The sequence below is a fragment of the Ovis canadensis genome, chromosome 20, assembly GCF_042477335.2.
Source record: "Ovis canadensis isolate MfBH-ARS-UI-01 breed Bighorn chromosome 20, ARS-UI_OviCan_v2, whole genome shotgun sequence".
Taxonomy (NCBI): Eukaryota; Metazoa; Chordata; class Mammalia; order Artiodactyla; family Bovidae; genus Ovis; species Ovis canadensis.
In genome coordinates this window covers 41,718,667-41,738,352 of record NC_091264.1, presented here as the reverse complement: position 1 = coordinate 41,738,352, position 19,686 = coordinate 41,718,667, and the positions used below count along the sequence as shown (strand labels likewise).

The 19,686-nt window shown below is 47.6% G+C and overlaps 3 protein-coding genes across 3 annotated transcripts; 1 reads left to right on the top strand and 2 right to left on the bottom strand.

Moving 5' to 3' along the window:
* Positions 1-635: 635 nt before the first annotated feature.
* On the bottom strand, positions 636-8,908 carry LSM2 (LSM2 homolog, U6 small nuclear RNA and mRNA degradation associated). Its single transcript, XM_069563163.1, has 6 exons — positions 8,716-8,908; positions 5,352-5,827; positions 4,685-4,752; positions 1,391-1,421; positions 1,219-1,278; positions 636-1,106 (listed from the first exon to the last, which is right to left on the bottom strand). Exons 2-6 carry the CDS (start codon positions 5,352-5,354, stop codon positions 981-983), a joined length of 288 nt encoding a protein of 95 aa, XP_069419264.1. The 5' UTR covers positions 5,355-5,827; positions 8,716-8,908; the 3' UTR covers positions 636-980.
* LOC138425369 (heat shock 70 kDa protein 1-like) lies at positions 6,626-8,895 on the bottom strand. Its single transcript, XM_069563159.1, has one exon. It carries the CDS (start codon positions 8,893-8,895, stop codon positions 6,970-6,972), a length of 1,926 nt encoding a protein of 641 aa, XP_069419260.1. The 3' UTR covers positions 6,626-6,969.
* Positions 8,909-10,515: 1,607 nt separating the features above from the next.
* LOC138425371 (heat shock 70 kDa protein 1B-like) lies at positions 10,516-13,149 on the top strand. The gene has a single exon (XM_069563162.1). It carries the CDS (start codon positions 10,934-10,936, stop codon positions 12,857-12,859), a length of 1,926 nt encoding a protein of 641 aa, XP_069419263.1. The 5' UTR covers positions 10,516-10,933; the 3' UTR covers positions 12,860-13,149.
* The last annotated feature ends 6,537 nt before the right edge of the window (positions 13,150-19,686 follow it).

The window sequence follows — 19,686 nt, the reverse complement described above, 5'->3', positions numbered from 1 at the left end:
CTCGGCCGGGAGGGAGGGCGGCGCCGAGCGGGCCGCCGGGGAAGCGGCTGGGAGAGCGCTATCTGCTGCGGACGGAGCCGGAACCGGGGTCCATTCGACCAAAGGCCCCGGTGTGCAGGTTCCCCCCATCCTAACCTCCCAGGCCTCATTTCCTCCTTTGTGGGAAGAGGGAGTCATGCTGGAGGGCCTCTAAGGCTCCTTCATGCTGAGAACTCTTATCTGTAGCTGGAACTCTAATTTGCTAACGGCGTGTGTTCAATGCCAGCAACTCTCCACAGCAAAAATTGTCACTTGTTTGCATTTATCTACAATAGATATGGGGGAAAAGTGTACTGATTTGGGAGGCTTAAGGAAACAGTCCAGCAGCATCAAACGCACTTTTGGTCTCTCATTAACTTTCATATTAATGGAAGGACAGCAAGCACTGTAGATACACTATAAGGCTTTGTTGGGTAGGCGAATGTTCAGAAGACACGGCGTAGTCCAGTTGGGGTAATGCTATGGTTTATACCAGGAGAGTAGTAGCGGATAATGCTGGGGTAATTGAGAGTAACAGGGCTTGGACGAATTAAGCGCGCCTTTCCCACCCACTCTCCAGCCCTCTTCCCAAAGCGCACACAGAACCAGAACTCGAATTTGCTTCATAAATTTTATTCCCGATGCGGGACAGATTCCTTCCCTCCCCACAATAAATCACGTGCCACCCTGGAGAGATCTGATAGATTCTCCCACCACCTCCAGGGAAAAAGTGAGAAAGGCAGGTGCTGCAGACAGGGAAGGCTTCTCAGTTCCTCAGCCTACTCAACAGAGGACAGCCGCTCCCCATTATTAGCCCTCTCATCCACATTCTTTAAAAAAAAAAAGCAGCTTTTGCTATCAAAAAACAAAGAACACCTCAAGAAGTATGGGAGGGAGGCCTCCGGGACTGGGAAATGATGTTAAGGGTCACCGATGGAAGGAGGGGAAGGGAGGAGGAACTATCACTGCTTCTGCTGCAGGGCCTCCTTCCTTGCTGCATCTTGTAGCAACTGTGTGTCGACTTCATCTGCTGGCAACTGCACATAGCGAACCACTGAGCCCCGGATGAAGCAGTTCTTCACTGATAACTAGACAAAGATAGGCAAATATGAAAACACCCTTAAAAAATGCCCTCTATCCAGCCAGGGACCCCCTGCTTTCTTTGAGAGGTGTTCCTCTTCTCTACTATCCACAACTCACCATGTGAGGGTATTTCTCAGGGTCTGTGACACTGATGTCAGTTAGTTTGATGTTGAGATACTAAGAAAAGATGAACACCATCATTAAAACTAGAGTCAAGATGAAAGTACCCAGCTCTCAAGCTCTCCCATTTCCTTCCCCAAGACCCCATTTAGGGCCCTTATAATCTCACCTGATCCACAGAATGGAGGGTTCCACAGATGCTGTTATGGGCAGAGAGAGGGTAAAACCAAATTAATTTATACCAAAGTCAACACAGAGGTGACTTCAGAGCAGGGGATAAGAACATGGTTGGGGGAAGTAAAGGACTTGAAGAAACCAGAAAAGGTACAACCAGACAGGGGCATGACTAAGCTCTGGAGTAGAAAGAAAGTGCTTCCAGAGCAGTGTGTTATTTTAGACCTCACATCTCTTCTCCCCTAAACCAACTCACTCTTGTAGCTGCCATCAAACAACTGTGCCAGACCTGTGTTCTCCATAGTATTTGTAATCTTTACAGCCATTTCATTGGGTAGCTATTATGAAACATCCAGGGTCCCAGAAACATTTTGTAATTTGGCCAAGTTTAGAACAAGGACTTTGATCCAGGTCTGTATGACCCCTCAAATCATCAGTTCTTTTCAAATACTACTGCTTTGGAACCAGAGCCCCATATGTAATGTATATAAATTAACAAACTAGCAGTGTTCTTGATGATGTAGGCACAAGGGATGTCCTCTCCCTGAATCCATGAGCCGCCTGCAATGTTAAAGAGGAATGCTATCTAAATACCAGTGCTTCAAGCCAGACTCTCTCCCAATCCTTTAATTTCTGCCAATGGTTTCAACACTCTCACAACCTCAACCCCTGTAAATCAAGGACCTTTCATGTCCTACAAATCCCCACTGTTTGCTGATGTCTAACATTTCTGCAGTTTCTATAATTCTCTTTGACAAACCAAGGTCTAATGACTTTACAGCTCAATCCACGCTAGCCTCCAGCCTGGCTGCCTTCATCCTAACCATCCTGCATGTCACCACCAGATTCTAAGTTCCTTAGAACCTGTTTCTGAAACACTAATATGTGCTCAAAGATTCCAAGAATCTATGACAAAAGAGGAAACATAAGCTAGTGTAGTATGTGTATAGTGTGGTAAAGGTTGTCAAGAGTTTTCTTTGTAAGAATAACTGCTCTTTAATTGCCTGTTTGTATTTAAAAAATCCTTAATCTTGCCAAAATTCAAGTTGTTGGTTCTCTGTTGGGCCCTAGTTTTTGTAAAATTCTAAGTATTTGAAATCCAGTGTCAGACCAACTGCCTCAGTGGTGATTTCACCATATTCCTGGATGCTAAAAAACAAATCAAAACAAAAAACCTTTGATGGTGCCCTATCACCTACTGCAGCTGTGAAATAACTTTCAGGAAATGCATAAAATGGTAACTTTTCTTCAATCCCTTTAGAATGAGATACTTGGCACAAAAGTGGTCTGACACCCAGCATGAGAGAAAGAGCACTTCTCCCAACTCAATGGATTACCTTTGAATCTTTAAGTCCTTGCTTTAGGGTCTGAGGCTATAACAACAGTTATTCTTGCCATTTGGAAAACCCAGGAAGAAAAAAAGAGGAAAATAAAAAACAAGTCATCTTACAGAAGTGATGAAAGTAGTTGTGGTTTCCACACTTGTCTCTCTATATGGACCCAATTTATATGCAATCAATATCACAGGCATTGTGGGTACCATAGATCAGAAATCTCTGACCTAAAAGGCAAATAAATCCCTTGCTTCACCATTCCGCCATGTCAATGTTTCCCCACTAAGAAATTATCTCACATAGAAATGTAGAAGAAACTGCTAGGGAGAGAATACCTTGACTCAAACTTTCTAAAGGACAGTCAGGTATTATGTTTTGATATTTAAAATGTACATTTCATTCAAAGGATTCTTTATTTTCTTCTAATGAAATAAGATGTATACGCTTAAGGATGTTCAGGACAAAATCACTTGCAAAAACGAAGAACTGGGAACAGCCTAAGTGTCCAGCAGCAAGGTTTTGCTTAAATCAGTTCTAGCCAGCTTAGAAAAATGCCATTCAGACATTAACAATGTTAAACATCAACTTTATTGACATGGAAAATACCCACAACATACTGTTAAGTGAAAAGGCAAGTTTCACAACTGCAAAGAGACTACGACCGTGTTTTTAATTTAAAAAGGGGTGAAGTGAAAGTTTCTCAGTTATGTCTGACTCTCTGCAACCCCATGGACCATAAAGTCCGTGGAATTCTCCAGGCCAGAATACCGGAGTGGGTAGCCTTTCCCTTCTCCAGGGGATCTTCCCAACCCAGGGATCAAACCCAGGTTTCCTGGATTGCAGGTGGATTCTTTACCAGCTGAGCGACAAGGGAAGCCCAAAAATACTAGAGTGGGTAGCCTATCCCTGCTCCAGTGGATCTTCCTGACCCAGGAATTGAACCAGGGTCTCCTGGATTCCAGGTGGATTCTTTACCAATTGAACTATCAGGGAAGCCCATTAGAAACGTATGGCGGGGGAGCAGATAATGGAATTTAAGTTCTGGTTTTGTCTTTTACTAGTTGTGTAGACCTAACCAAGTTTCTTAATCTATCCAACCTTCAGTTGCCTCATGTGTAAAACAGCAACAATAGTGTATGTCATGTAGAGATGTTCTGAAAATAAAATGAGTTAAACAATTTATTCAGGCCTGTGTTAGACATTAGGTACACAGTGGTAAACGTAAACATGGTCTTGGCCCTGTAGGAAAGACGGTTCCTAAACAGTTAATACATTTCTATGAAATCACAATTTGAGAAGCACCCACTAGCAAGGAAAAAGACTTTGTAACAGAAGAGTGTACTTGGCTAGAACCAGGAAAGTCCAGGGATATAGTGTGAAATAACTTTCACAAGTCCTGAGAGATAATTAGAAGCTAATGATACAAGGGGACAGGGGATGTAAAAGCAGTACAGACAGAAGGAGCTCACTGGTCTCCTGTGTATCTTTTATATTTTCTTCAACAAAAGGGAGATTATGCCACATATACAGTACTGCAATAGCTTTTCCCTATTGGTATCTCATTTCTATGTGACAGCTATATTATATGGAAATACCACAATCGAACCCATTCCCTATTTATGGCTATTTTCCCCCCAACTTGTGACTATTACACACACACACAAATCTACCAACATCCTTCTACATACATCGTTACTTGTGGAACTGATACTTTGATTTCTAGAAGTCGGGTCTGCCCTGTCTTCTCTCTGGTTCTTACTACTTATACATTTCTTTATATTGTTTTCCAATACATGATACAACTCCCCAGCTAATCTGCAAGTTTAAGGCACAAGTCATTTCTTCCTTTTGTATCTCTCCCACCTTGCCTAGTGCTCAAATACTCGTCAAATTACACAGGTTCCAGGGCACTTGGCACATCCACCCCCTACAAACTTGTGGGAACAAGTACCTACCTCAGGTCATTCTTGAGTTCCACGACCACATCCTTGCCGACAAGGGACTTGAAAAAGGAATAGAAGAGCTATTGGGCGAGAGGGGGAAAATCATCATATGGGAGGGGACATAGTAAAGAGGTGTGAATCCCTGCCAGTATTACCAAACATTGGTACTGGGATCCCGCCACATCTCTGGCAGTTCTCTAAACTTCACAGGAAGGAATACTTCACAGGAACACAGAGGAAGGAATACTCGAATGAACAGCTGCAGCCCTGACGATGATGCACACTACGAGCCCCTGACAGAAAGCCCCAGAGTCATCTGCCCTGCACACGTCGGGTCTGCCTCAATGGACTCTCTCTCCTGGGGTCCTGCCCACGCCTCCTAGAGAATTGTAGCAAGTATTCCACCCGCTCCTTCTCGGAGCCTGGTCTCCGTCAGGGAAATGCTCCTTGAGGTCTACTGTCCCTGCTGACTCTCTCATAGGGGGTAAAAAAATTCCATTTGCTTCCAAGTCTCTTCTCAAAGAACTTGAGGCGCAGGAACCAATAACGGAGGGAAAAATCTAGGGCCCAACGCCAGCCCAGAGGAACAAAGCCTCCAAAGGGACGCCCACCCCGCCCCCAACCGTCCCAACCGCCCGCGCTCCCCAAGGGCGCCCCCTTGTGACGTCACGGTACCTACCATGGTGCTTGCTCTCCGCCGGACCGGGAAGGCGCGGGCCGGGGGCTGTGGGCCGGAGGCCTGGCGGGAATTGGATCGCGAGCCCGCGCGTGGGGCGGGGTAGGGTCGCGCAGGCGCAGCGGGGTGGCACAGCGGAGAGCTCCGAGTGATGGAGGACAGAGAACGGCTGGCTTGCGGCTCAGGGGGAGCCGGCCGGGGAAAACTGAGGAGAAAGCCAAAGCCGGGAGAGGGGCGGGGCTTCCCGCCTTTCGACTTCCTCCCGGAGGGGCGAGCTCCCACCGCGCAGGCGCAGGCCCCAACTGCGCCCGTTGGGTTGAAAAGGCTGGCTCACCGCCTTTCAGGTTTTTGTTCCTTTCTACCACAATAAATTCGCTTCCAGCCCGATTTGCTCTTACCTTAAAGACACTTCCTATTGCAGACTGACTGCCGGGGAGCTTGTGAAAATCCATGATGATTTGTACACTTTTCTCTGCATGCTACACTTGGGTAACAACAACAAAAAAATTGGGAAGTCCCCGAGATCAAGAGCCTGCAGGCCAGCAAATTTTGATTTTATCAAAGGTTCCCAATAAACACATTACTCAGTCCACATTTCTTTCATACTTTGCCTATAGCTGTCCTGAAAAGGACTGAGTAAAACAGAACACACTGGATCGGGGATAAAAATACCCATTCTAATGTTTCACTTCCAAATATTTCCCTCTCAAACACAAAGGGACACAAATGCAGTAAATGCAGTTACACATACTTACAGCATGTTCCCCCAGGCTGTATAAGTATGAGAAATTGTGACACAATAGGTGAAGGTATTTTTTAAGGAATAAGCTCATCATAAGTTTTTCATTTCTCTTCTTGCATAAAAGTACACATTTGTTAGGAGGTTTTTTAAGAAATATATTTCAGCAAGTAAAGGACTGTAATATTGAGTGCCTAAGGGCTGGATCTCCTAGGCCCCACCTATGAGTGATATCAGGACCTCAAGCAGAAGTTCCGGTCCTTGCCCCAACTCCCCAGCTCAACCTTAAACACCTAAGTCAGTCAATCGCTTAAAAGCACTCTCTAAATTAGCAGCTACTCTAACTGGGCTAAAGGTTAAAGGTGCCTGATAATCAAAAGTTTTTTTCCTTCAATCAGCTCATGAAAATTCAAATATTTTGCCCTTACCAGCTTAATCATTCACAATTAGCTCACAAACAGACCACACCTGGTAGCTCCATACTCTCCCTTTCCCTACTTTATAAGATACACTCATAGTCTAAAAATACCACAAGTAATTTGCTTTAGGAACAAATTTACTGAGGGACAAATAACCATCCACACAGGAAAAAGGAAGTTGGGAAGGCTGGAAATAAATAACAGACATTCAAATTCTTCAGATGGTTCCGAGAGGTGCCTAGTTTTCCTAAGAGTCTCATTCCAGAGTCAGAAATTTGTTGGAATGTGTCAGAAAATTATTGGAGTGTGAAAAGGTGGTATATGAGACTCCTCCATCAGAATCCAAAAGGGATGATCACTTATATTCAGGTCCAGTCAATTCAGGAATCATAACCATGTTTGAAGATGAGGGCAACAAAATTCATCTTAGAGGCACCCTAGAACCGTCCAGCTCCACATAAGATTAATCTACTTCTTCAATTGTGGGGCCTGTTGCAGCCCTTCCAGGTGTATACCCTGTTCCACAGGAAGGCCCAGTGCATCCTCCCTGGTAGAGTTTTGTGATGATTGGGTTACACACTTGCTCCAATTCCTTTCTCTTATGATCAAACTCATCTTTCTCAGCCAGTTGATTGGCCTCCAGCCACGAAAGGACCTCATTGCATTTACTCAGTATTTTCTTTTTATCAGACTCACTAATCTTGCCCTGTAGGCCTTCATCACTCACAGCACTCTTCATGTTAAAAGCATAGGATTCTAAGGCATTTTTTGCAGCAATTTTCTCTCTCTGGACCTCATCCTCAGCTTTGTATTTTTCAGCATCCAGAACCATGCGCTCAATCTCCTCCTTGCTCAGCCGGCCCTTGTCATTGGTAATGGTGATCTTGTTGGCCTTGCCTGTGCTCTTGTCCATAGCTGTTACATTGAGAATACCATTGGCATCGATGTCAAAGGTCACCTCAATCTGGGGCACTCCCCTGGGTGCAGGAGGGATTCCAGTCAGATCAAAGCGCCCCAGCAGGTTGTTGTCCCGAGTCATGGCCCTCTCGCCCTCATACACCTGGATCAGCACGCCCGGCTGATTGTCTGAGTAGGTGGTGAAAATCTGTGTCTGCTTCGTGGGGATGGTGGAGTTGCGCTTGATTAGTACAGTCATGACTCCCCCTGCAGTCTCCAACCCTAAAGACAGGGGAGCCACGTCCAACAAAAGCAGGTCCTGTACCTTTTCAGACTTATCCCCCATCAAAATGGCTGCCTGAACTGCAGCCCCATAGGCAACTGCCTCATCGGGGTTGATGCTCTTGTTGAGATCACGACCATTAAAGTAGTCCTGCAACAGCCTCTGAACCTTAGGGATTCGAGTAGAGCCTCCTACTAAGACAATGTCATGGATTTTAGCTTTATCCATCTTGGCATCCCGAAGAGCCTTCTCCACAGGCTCCAGGGTGCCCCTAAACAGGTCTGCACACAACTCTTCAAACCGGGCTCTGGTGATGGATGTGTAGAAGTCAATGCCTTCATAAAGTGAGTCAATTTCCAAGTTTGCCTGGGTGCTGGATGACAGGGTCCTCTTGGCCCTTTCGCAGGCAGTGCGCAACCGCCTCACAGCCCGCTTGTTCTGGCTGATGTCCTTCTTATGTTTCCTCTTGAACTCTTCCACAAAGTGGCTCACAAGCCTGTTGTCAAAATCCTCCCCACCCAAGTGGGTGTCCCCAGCTGTGGCCTTAACCTCAAAAATCCCATCATCTATGGTCAGGACGGACACATCAAATGTGCCTCCACCCAGATCAAAGATCAAGACATGTCGTTCTCCCTGGCCTGCTTTATCTAAGCCATAGGCAATGGCAGCAGCAGTGGGTTCATTGATAATTCTTAGCACATTGAGACCTGCGATAACACCTGCATCCTTGGTGGCCTGGCGTTGAGAGTCATTGAAGTAGGCTGGCACAGTGATCACAGCATTGGTGACAGTGTAGCCCAAAAAAGCCTCAGCAGTCTCCTTCATCTTAGTCAGTACCATAGAAGAGATTTCCTCAGGATAAAAAGCTTTCTTTTCCCCTTTGTAGGACACCATTACCTTGGGCTTGCCTCCTTCATTGATTACTTGGAAAGGCCAAAGTTTCATATCTGATTGCACGACAGGATCATTAAACTTTCTGCCGATCAGACGTTTGGCATCAAAGACAGTGTTCTGGGGATTCATGGCTACCTGGTTCTTGGCCGCATCGCCGATGAGCCGCTCTGTATCAGTGAAGGCCACATAGCTGGGGGTAGTGCGGTTGCCCTGGTCGTTGGCAATGATCTCCACCTTGCCGTGCTGGAACACCCCCACACAGGAGTAGGTGGTGCCCAGGTCGATGCCGATGGCCGTTCCCTTAGCCGCAGCCATGGTTTTCCTAGGCCTGTGGGTAAAGAATGAGATAGAAATTTTTCAGTAACAAAAATTTTTTTATTTTAATTTTTAATTTTCTTTCCATTTTAATTTATTTTTAACTGTGGTAAAACACAACATAAAATTTACCCTCTTAACCAATTTTTGGCATACAGTTCAGAAGTAAGTCCACTCACATTTTTGGTCAACAAATCTCCAGAATTTTTTATCTTGCAATACAAATTTTATACCCATTAAACAAGTCCCCATTTCCCCTCTCCTCCCAACCCTTGGACCACCACTAGTCTACATTTTTTTTTTTTGCCTACTTTTTGTCTCTCAGAATTTAACTCTAAGTACCTCACATGAGTGAAATTATACACTATTTTCCTTTTTGTGACTGACTTACTTACCATATCTTTTTTTTTACTTACCATATCTTAAAAGTTCATCTATTTTACAGCATATGTCATAATTTTTTGCATCTTTACAGCTGAATAACTTTTTCTGTATGTATATACCACATTTGTTTATTCATTCTTTCTGTGGTACTTAAGTGGTTTCCATTTTATGGCTATTATGAATAATCCTGCCATATAATCCCTGTACAAACATCTCTTCCAAACAAGGCTTTTGGACAAGATAGAAAAACTCCTAGCTAACAGGAATGAAGAGCGAGGGCAGTGGCATATTGATTTTAATTTCTCACAGGGCCTGACTCCACTGTCCAGTGTCTGTGATTTAGTTTATTCTAATATGGTACAAGTCTCCTGCTGAACTCATTATTTGAAGTTCTAGTCTCCTCAAGAGACATCACTCGCCACAGGTGGGTTTAGCAACCCTGCCGGTCGTCTTTTACCCTCTATTAGGGATTGTTTCAGAGAAAGCAATGGCACCCCACTCCAGTGCTCTTGCCTGGAGAATCCCAGGGACGGCGGAGCCTGGCGGGCTGCCGTCTATGGGGTCGCAGAGAGTTGGACACGACTGAAGCGACTTAGCAGCAGCAGCGATTGTTGAGATTTCGGCCAGTCTGAAGAATGCCGCTAAGTACCCAATCAAGCCCTCATGAGTTTTCTCAGGTAAGGTGGTGCTCTCTTAAGACTTTCTCTAATCTTCTCAAAAACAGAACTCCTGTTATCTGGAGACAATAACCTACCAGCTCCTTCACTTTTTTTTTTTTTTGGTAGCTCTAAGCAATTCCAGCCACGTTTGCGGCCCTTAAAGGATGCCCCTTCCCTATATTTAAACAAACTAAAGAAGTTTCCAATACCGCCTCAAACCAGGACCTACTAGTCTTGCCTATTCCCAGCCCATTCCAGTCACAGCACTTGTGACTCACCTAGTGTCCCGCCGCCTTCGATCCAGTTTGATATGGTTCGGATGGGGAGCCCCTATAACTTGGGGCTCCTTCAATAGCCAAACTGCTCAGGCGGTATCCCCCCACCCCCCACCCGCCCAGCCCTACGACTTTGAGCTGGGTCCAGACGTATCATCCTAATTCTCTACTAGCCCGTGAGGTCAGAGGCAGCACCTCCATTGTAACGCGACTACAGCAGGGCGGCGTCAACACCACCGCCCCAAGTCCCGACCCACCAGCCCCTCCCACCTCTTCCCCTCCCATTACCCTTTTCTGAGACAGTGCCAGCCAGCAAGTCCCAGAAGAGTCTGGAGAGTTCTGGGAGGAGTGGCATCCAGGGCGCTGATTGGTTCCAGAAAGCCAGGGGGCAGGACTTGAGGCGAAACCCCTGGAATATTCCCGACCTGGCAGCCCCACTGAGCTCGGTCATTGGCTGAGGAGGGAAAAGGCGGGGCTTGATGAAGAATTATAAACACAGAGCCGCCTGAAGAGAAAACAGCAGCCTGGAGAAAGCTGATAAAACTTGCGGCTTAGTCCGTGAGAACAGCTTCCGCAGACCCGCTATCTCCAAGGACCACCCCCAGCGGCACCAGCGCGTTCAGTTTTCGGTTTCCGAAAAGCCCGAGCTTCACGTCGCGGATCCTCTCGACCGTTTTCAGGTTTGGAGCTCATCTCGGAGCCGAAAAAGCGGACACCGGCATGGCGAAAAACACGGCTATCGGCATCGACCTGGGCACCACCTACTCCTGCGTGGGGGTGTTCCAGCACGGCAAGGTGGAGATCATCGCCAACGACCAGGGCAACCGCACCACCCCCAGCTACGTGGCCTTCACCGATACCGAGCGGCTCATCGGCGATGCAGCCAAGAACCAGGTGGCGCTGAACCCGCAGAACACCGTGTTCGACGCGAAGCGGCTGATCGGCCGCAAGTTCGGCGACCCGGTGGTGCAGTCGGACATGAAGCACTGGCCTTTCCGCGTGATCAACGACGGAGACAAGCCTAAAGTGCAGGTGAGCTACAAGGGGGAGACCAAGGCGTTCTACCCAGAGGAGATCTCGTCGATGGTGCTGACCAAGATGAAAGAGATCGCCGAGGCGTACCTGGGCCACCCGGTGACCAACGCTGTGATCACCGTGCCGGCCTACTTCAACGACTCGCAGCGGCAGGCCACCAAGGACGCGGGGGTGATCGCGGGGCTGAACGTGCTGAGGATCATCAACGAGCCCACGGCCGCCGCCATCGCCTACGGCCTGGACCGGACGGGCAAGGGGGAGCGCAACGTGCTCATCTTTGACCTGGGCGGGGGCACGTTCGACGTGTCCATCCTGACGATCGACGACGGCATCTTCGAGGTGAAGGCCACGGCCGGGGACACGCACCTGGGCGGGGAGGACTTCGACAACAGGCTGGTGAACCACTTCGTGGAGGAGTTCAAGAGGAAGCACAAGAAGGACATCAGCCAGAACAAGCGGGCCGTGAGGCGGCTGCGCACGGCGTGCGAGCGGGCCAAGAGGACCTTGTCGTCCAGCACCCAGGCCAGCCTGGAGATCGACTCCCTGTTCGAGGGCATCGACTTCTACACGTCCATCACCAGGGCGCGGTTCGAGGAGCTGTGCTCCGACCTGTTCCGGAGCACCCTGGAGCCGGTGGAGAAGGCTCTACGCGACGCCAAGCTGGACAAGGCCCAGATCCACGACCTGGTCCTGGTGGGGGGCTCCACCCGCATCCCCAAGGTGCAGAAGCTGCTGCAGGACTTCTTCAACGGGCGCGACCTCAACAAGAGCATCAACCCGGACGAGGCGGTGGCATACGGGGCGGCGGTGCAGGCGGCCATCCTGATGGGGGACAAGTCGGAGAACGTGCAGGACCTGCTGCTGCTGGACGTGGCTCCCCTGTCGCTGGGACTGGAGACGGCCGGAGGCGTGATGACCGCCCTGATCAAGCGCAACTCCACCATCCCCACGAAGCAGACGCAGATCTTCACCACCTACTCGGACAACCAGCCGGGCGTGCTGATCCAGGTGTACGAGGGCGAGAGGGCCATGACTCGGGACAACAACCTGCTGGGGCGCTTCGAGCTGAGCGGCATCCCGCCGGCCCCGCGGGGGGTGCCCCAGATCGAGGTGACCTTCGACATCGACGCCAATGGCATCCTGAACGTCACGGCCACGGACAAGAGCACGGGCAAGGCCAACAAGATCACCATCACCAACGACAAGGGCCGGCTGAGCAAGGAGGAGATCGAGCGCATGGTGCAGGAGGCAGAGAAGTACAAGGCAGAGGACGAGGTCCAGCGCGAGAGGGTGTCTGCCAAGAACGCGCTGGAGTCGTACGCCTTCAACATGAAGAGCGCCGTGGAGGATGAGGGGCTGAAGGGCAAGATCAGCGAGACGGACAAGAAGAAGGTGCTGGACAAGTGCCAGGAGGTGATTTCCTGGCTGGACGCCAACACCTTGGCGGAGAAGGACGAGTTTGAGCACAAGAGGAAGGAGCTGGAGCAGGTGTGTAACCCCATCATCAGCAGACTGTACCAGGGGGCGGGCGGCCCCGGGGCTGGCGGCTTTGGGGCTCAGGCCCCTAAAGGGGGCTCTGGGTCTGGCCCCACCATTGAGGAGGTGGATTAGGAATCCTTCCCTGGATTGCTGTTTGTTATGGTGACTGTTGGGATCCAAGGCTTTGCATTGCCTTATATATCTGCCTTTCATCAGCCATCAGCTATGCAAGCTGTTTGGGATGTTGAACTGTCCCTTTGGTGATGTTAGGAACTCTTTTCCAGAGTCTTAAGTATAGAGCTAATGTATACTGCCATCTTTTGTCAATTTTTCTTTTTGTAGTACTCATGCCAAACTCAAGCTATTTTTTCCCCCCGTTTCTCACTGTTTACTTCCAAGTAAATAAAAGTCACATAATTTGAGTGTTTGCTTCTGTGTTTTTATTTGAAGTTGGAAGGATCTGCAGAGGTTGTCTGTTTTACAGTGTCCAGAAATGAACTGGAATTGGCCTCTTAGATAAGGTCAGGGATCCAGAAAAGAATATAGCATTATGACACATTTCTTTTAGGCAAATAGTATCCTTGGGAAACATAAAACTGCTCATTTGAATGGCTGTGTTTGTGAATCCAGAAAAGGTTAAGGGCTACTGGCATGGCAGCCTCAAGGTTGGGGGGGGGCGGTCCATACTTTACCGGTGACCTCAGAAAGAGCCTGTGAGTGGGAGTATTCCTGGAGAAGCAGGCAAATGAGGCAGTTATATTGGAAGGTCATGGCAGCTGCTGGTTGTAAGTACGGGTGATACCTTAGAGCCTTGTTACTTAATCTGGATTCAGCATAAAAGAGAAGGTGAGTCCTAAATTGGCACTGAGGAAATGTGAATTCTAGTACCGGCTTGCCTAATGATGCATGATTGCGTTAGCCACTGTGATCCTCAAGTCTCAGTTTAAAATGGAGGGCTTTGGCCTGATGCTTCAGTTTAATTTCGTGAAAGAATGCTGAGATAAAAATGCTGCGTTTCCAGTACTGGTTACCTACATTTTAAGTATCCCAGTGAGTACCTTAGAGAGGTGTCACTGTTTAATCCCCCAGCAGGAGGACGGACCCCCAGTATTTCAGTGCTCTTACCTACCAGGTACTGTACCAGGGGCCTTTTAAATGTTTATTAATTTCCATTCCACCATACTGACTGAGTATAGGCAGTGTTTGGCTTCCACAGCTGGACATATGTGGAGACTTAAAAGTCACTGGCTTGACTAAAATTTATTTCAAGGTTAAAAAATGGGTTCAGGGAAGATGTTGAACCTGGATTCCAACTGAGGTTTTATTATTTTTTGCTCTGCTGTCCACAGGGCTTTGTGCATGTCTGGTTCTGGGTCTACCCTAGGTTTCACAATCAGTAATCTTTCTGCTTTGACTCTGTATAATCCTAAACAACTATGTCAGATAATACGGTTAATGCTAGAGGTGTAATACTGGTTAATTTAGACAAGTGATTGAAAAAACCTGCAGCACTGTACCAGGAAGCCTTAACCACAGGCTTCCTTCCCCTGGAGATGCTTCTTGCTATAACTGCTGCTAGCATTCTGGGAAGAGTCCCCTCCACAGCCTGTTTGTGGGAAAAGGCCTGGCACAATCCTCACGACTTGGGGAGTGAGCCCCTTTAAAAGTCAATTGTATCTGGGGATTACAGAGATTCTGGAACCAGGTGGAAGTGGTGATTGCACATACTGGGCTAGGTACCACTAAATTGTACACTTTAAAATGGTTTATGTTATATGAATTCACCAAAAGTAGTAAAAAAGAATTGTGTCAACATTCTGGAAAAGCACTTTGTGAGTGTGTGTATCTCAAGGCCCACCAAATCTTTCACTAAATACTTGCATTAGAAGAAACTCTAATGGGAATAACATGTAGAGGTAGACCTGTCCCTGTAAGTTTGGAAATGGAAATCTAAGAGATGCTTAGACCTGCAGGCCAGCATATAAACACAGGTTTAATCCTCAGGGTAGGTGAACTGTAGCACGGTGGACTGTAGCCACAATGTGAGTCAACCTTCATGGGGATATTTGGTTGCAACAAGACCTCCTCTACCCCCACAGAACTGCAGTACCATCTGTGACTGTCATCTGCAGATAATACAATAATTCTTCAAGCAGTCACTTTTAGGGGGAGGTGGCAAGGGATGGGGAGGGTGGGTGGTGATTGGGAAAGACCTAAACAAACACCTTTGATAAGAGAGATTAGTGAAATCTCCAGAAATTAACTTGGAGAAAATGAGTTCCTATGGACTTCCCTGGTGGCTCAGACGGTTAAGCGTCTGTCTACAATGCAAGAGACCTGGGTTCGATCCCTGGGTCAGGAAGATCCCCTGGAGAAGGAGATGGCAATCCATTCCAGTACTATTGCCTGGAGAATCCCATGGACAGAGGAGCCTGGTCGGCTACAGTTCATGGGGTCGCAAAGAGTCGGACACGACTGAGCGACTTCACTTTCACTATGGCTAAATCAGTTAAGATTATCAGGGTGTTTTATTAGGAAGTCAATATACGGTGTTACTGCACAGTCCCTTGCACAGACTTTTGAAAATAATCACCTTCAACATGAAGCTGAGGGACAAAGAGAATGCAAAGTCATTCCTGGAGAAGGTGTTTGCAGTAGCAGCAGGAACTCGGGGGGAGGAGGTGCATCAAGGAAAAATAATGGTCTATCAAACAGCATTTTTAAAATCTAACACCTTCCCTACTTCCAATCTCACCTACTTCCCTATGCCAGCCCTCAAAAATTAGATGGTTATGGTAATGTGACTAATTTTAAATCCAAGCTATTACGTTAACACATAGTTACTCCTGGTGTTTAACTGGATTCTGTCATTAAAAATGAAAAGGATACCAAAGCAATAACATAATTGTGAGAGACGTGCACAGAAGCATGGGCTTTCAGTTAAATGGTTTTCAGGTGAAAAGTCAACACTGGCGATTTCTGAGGGCGAGCCTCAAGGTAGGAATAAGAAAGGGCAACTGTCGTCATTCTTTATTCCAACTGATCACCTTAAATCCATCCCCGAGGGTCACCCGCAAAGTTTCCAGTGCAGTTCAGTGGGATATAGCAACCCCATCAGTCCTCTCCTAACTCTAGCTCACGTAGAGACGTTAAGGGGTCAGGTATCGCAGCGAATTCGGGATGCCGAGCCAACCTGCCCCACCCCACGGGCGCCAGTACCGCCCAGCAGGGAGTCGGAGGAAAGGGCACGGCGGGGTAGGAGGGAGGGCACACAAGAAATACAGGGTAAGGGGGCGGAGGAGTCCGGAAGATCAGAATCACCCCCAGAGGATCTTCCACCTTTTTACCCCTCCAGACGTCCCCATGAGAACCAGGGACTAGATTCGGGAGATGGGGCGGCGGCAGACAAGACAGCCAGCTCCCAGCTGTAGCCAATCCCTGCCCAGGGCTGCGGCGAACCCGCCTCGGGCGGTGGGGACCTTCTCGCTTCTGGCCACCCTAATCCATCCAACTTGTGTCAGTTACAAACCTGTCCAGTGTTTTCACCCAGCAAATTAGCGAGTTTGAGGGAAACTCTAAAGGTTTCTCCTTTACTGACTCCTTTAATCCCATTTTGAAAAAGACAACCGAAAAACGCCGGCCCCGGCCAGGCAACTCCGCGGCCAGCCCCGCCGTCAGGCCCCGCCCCGCTCTATCGGGGTCTTACTCGCTCTGGCTCCTTGCCCCCGTTTCGGGCTGCGTCAGGAACTTTCTGGAGCTCTCTGGGCTCAGAGGCGGGGACTGGCTCGTAGGAACACTCTTCAACAAACAAACTGCCCCACCCGTCTCCCTCCCCCGCCCGTCGCCCCCTGCCCCGCCGCCACCCTAGGACATCAAGCTTAGTCATGGCTCTACATTTAGTTTCCAGAATTCTTGCCAGCCTAGCCATAGTAACGGGACTCCCCCTCCCTCTGTTAACAACCGACCAGTCTGTGTTAACGGGAAGGGGAGACGGTCCTGGGAGAAGCTGGAAGGGCTGGGAAGGTGGAAGTGTGGGTGTTGCAGGGGAAGCGGCGGAGCTGGGGTGGGTAGATACGCGTGAGTCAGAAGCAACAGCTTGGAGCTGAGTCTCCGCAAGTCACACACCCCGATGGCGCACGTAGAGCCCTGACATTCACTCTTTACTGTCTTCCATGGTCGTTTCTATTCTTTTATAGAGCGTGGAACACGATAGGGTTTATGTGCCAGCATTGAGAGGAGTCCAAAGTAAGAATTATGCCGACATGTTGGTTCAATCACTGATTCCGTTAATTACCTGTCTAGCCAAGACACGAAACCTCTGAACCTTTGTGCTCATCTTTGTAAACAGAAAGGTTTGGCTGAAGGACACTGCCTAAAAATCTTAAGATAGTTTTTATGGTAAACCGAAAGTATTACTATCATAGTCCTGGTAGTAATCCCCAACCTTGTAAGCTCCTCAGTAAGAAATTATTGAGAGATGAGACTCGAGAGAGTGTTACTCCAATAAAAGAATGAAGGGCACAAACTTTTGAGTACTAACTACTCTGTCACAGGCACTGAACTAGTCTTTTAAATATTGTCTTTGTAATCCTTGATGGTATCATACTATGAAATATATATTAATTCTAATTTATACAGACTTGTGTAATTTAGTTCATTTACAAGTACTTCATTGTTAAGAAAGAAAAACAGCTTCAACAAGGAGATAGAGTCCAGATACAAACCCAGGTCTTCCCTTTCCCAGTTTTTTTCCCCATGCTGCTGGAAATTAGCAGAGTTCCCAGGGCTTCCCTGGTGGATCAGATGGTAAAGAATCTGCCCACAGTGCAAGAGACCTGGGTTCTATCCCTGAGTAGAAACGATCCCCAGGAGAAGGGAATGGTGACCCACTCCAGCGTTCTTGTGTGGAAAATCCCATGGACAGAGGAGCCTGGCCGGGTACAGTCCCCAGGGTCACAAAGGAGTCGGACATGACTGGGTGACTAACACTGTCACGCCTTTGCCCTTTGAAGGTTACAGATGCCTGGCTCGGGCTCGTCTGGTGGCTCATTCGTAAAGAATCCGCCTGCCAATGCAGGAGACACAGGTTCTATTCCTGGTCCAGGAAGATTCCCACATGTCCTCGTGCCAAGGAGCAGTTAAGCCTACGTGCCACAACTATTGAGCACGTACAGCCCATTCTCTGAAACAAGAGCAGCCACCACAATGAGAAGCCTGCTCACCCCCAACTCAACTAGAGAGTAGCCTCTGCTCACCACAACTAGAGAAAAGCCTCTGTAGCAGCAGAGCTCTAGCACAGCCAAAAATAAAATGAAAAAATGCCTGGCTCTAGGTGTCACACTGTTCTCTTTTGCTTCTGTCTGAAAAACCTAGTATTATACTGTCTTTTAAAAACAAATAGACTTGAGAAAAGCAATACCAGATGAAAAACTGTAGGGAAAAGGAGAGAGAACAAAAAAAACGATCCTGCAACTTCAGGGTGAGGACGGCTCCCTCCGCCCCACCCACTTCCTGCCCTTGGCAGTTAGCATTCTAGGCAATCTCTCTCCCATCCTCAACCCTTAAATTTTACCCTGTCACCCAGTCAGGCTTGGGCAACCTTAACCTTGATTCTTCCAAACACTAAATCCAATTAAAAAAAACTAATTTCAAAATGCATCAAATAAAGTTGTGAAAAATCTCTTGGGAGTCTTAAAATCTCCTTGCTGCTGCTGCTGCTACTGTCACTTCAGTCGTGTCCGACTCTGTGCGACCCCATAGATGGAAGCCCACCAGGCTCCCCCGTCCCCGGGATTCTCCAGGCAAGAACACTGGAGTGGGTTGACATTTCCTTCTCCAATGCATGAAAGTGAAAAGTGAAAGTGAAGATGCTCAGTCCTGTCCAACTCTTAGCGACCCCATGGACTGCAGCCTACCAGGCTCCTCCGTCCATGGGATTTTCCAGGCAAGAGTAATGGAGTGGGGTGCCATTGCTTTCTAGAGTTACACTATTACAATCATTGATCATATATCGAACTATACATTTGATCAACTGCTTCAAGTCTAGTCATCATTTCCGTTGAAGGCTCAGTCATATACTTGGTAATACAAGAAATAATAATCTTGTGAAACAAGCAAAATACAAATGGTATAGTTAATAACATTAGTGGAATTAAAAGTAAATATTTTAGCCATGAGCCTCCACACCAGTTTTTTTTTTTAAAGATTGTCAAGACTAGGGAATGGGTCGCTTAGAGCAGAAATCTGATTTTTCATGTAGTTCAATTGTGTTACATTAAAGGATTTATCAGGTACAAAAATACAGCATTCAGTTTGAATTATGGCACACATATCTCCCTGAGATACTGTAAGGTGTCAAGGGTCTTGCAGTTGTGTAGCACTGCCTTTCTCATCATAGAGATCTCAGAATTCAATAGGCTAACAGCCCGGTTACTATCATTTAAAGCTTATGAAAGTTGTCAAGGCTTAGATATGGTCAATTACATCCTCCAACCCCATTGAAGGCACGCGCGCACACACACACACACACACACACACACAGGCTGCTAAATGGTCATACACCAAATCTCCTTAGACACCAATTAAACCTGTACCTGAGTTCCTGCCTTGGGAAGCGTCCAGTGTGAAAGGAAGACAAAATTCAAGAGACTCTCCTGGTAAGAAATGGAAAAGAAATACGGATATTTAGGTTTCCAGGTCATCCACAGAGAGAGACAATGCAAAGCGTAGGTCAATACAGTGTGTAGCTGACTGCTTGATTCATGAAAAACAGCATTTTCGAGTGGCTCCCCCACGCCTCCACCCTAGCAAAGGCAAGATTTGAGGCCCTATCACCTGTCTCCCTATCCAACAGTGGAGACAATGATGCCCTTTGCTTCAAGCCAATAGAGGAAGAGAACTGCAAATTTTGGAGAGCGAATCCAGAATTCCTGCTGGTAGCAGCTGATGGGGGAGAAGGC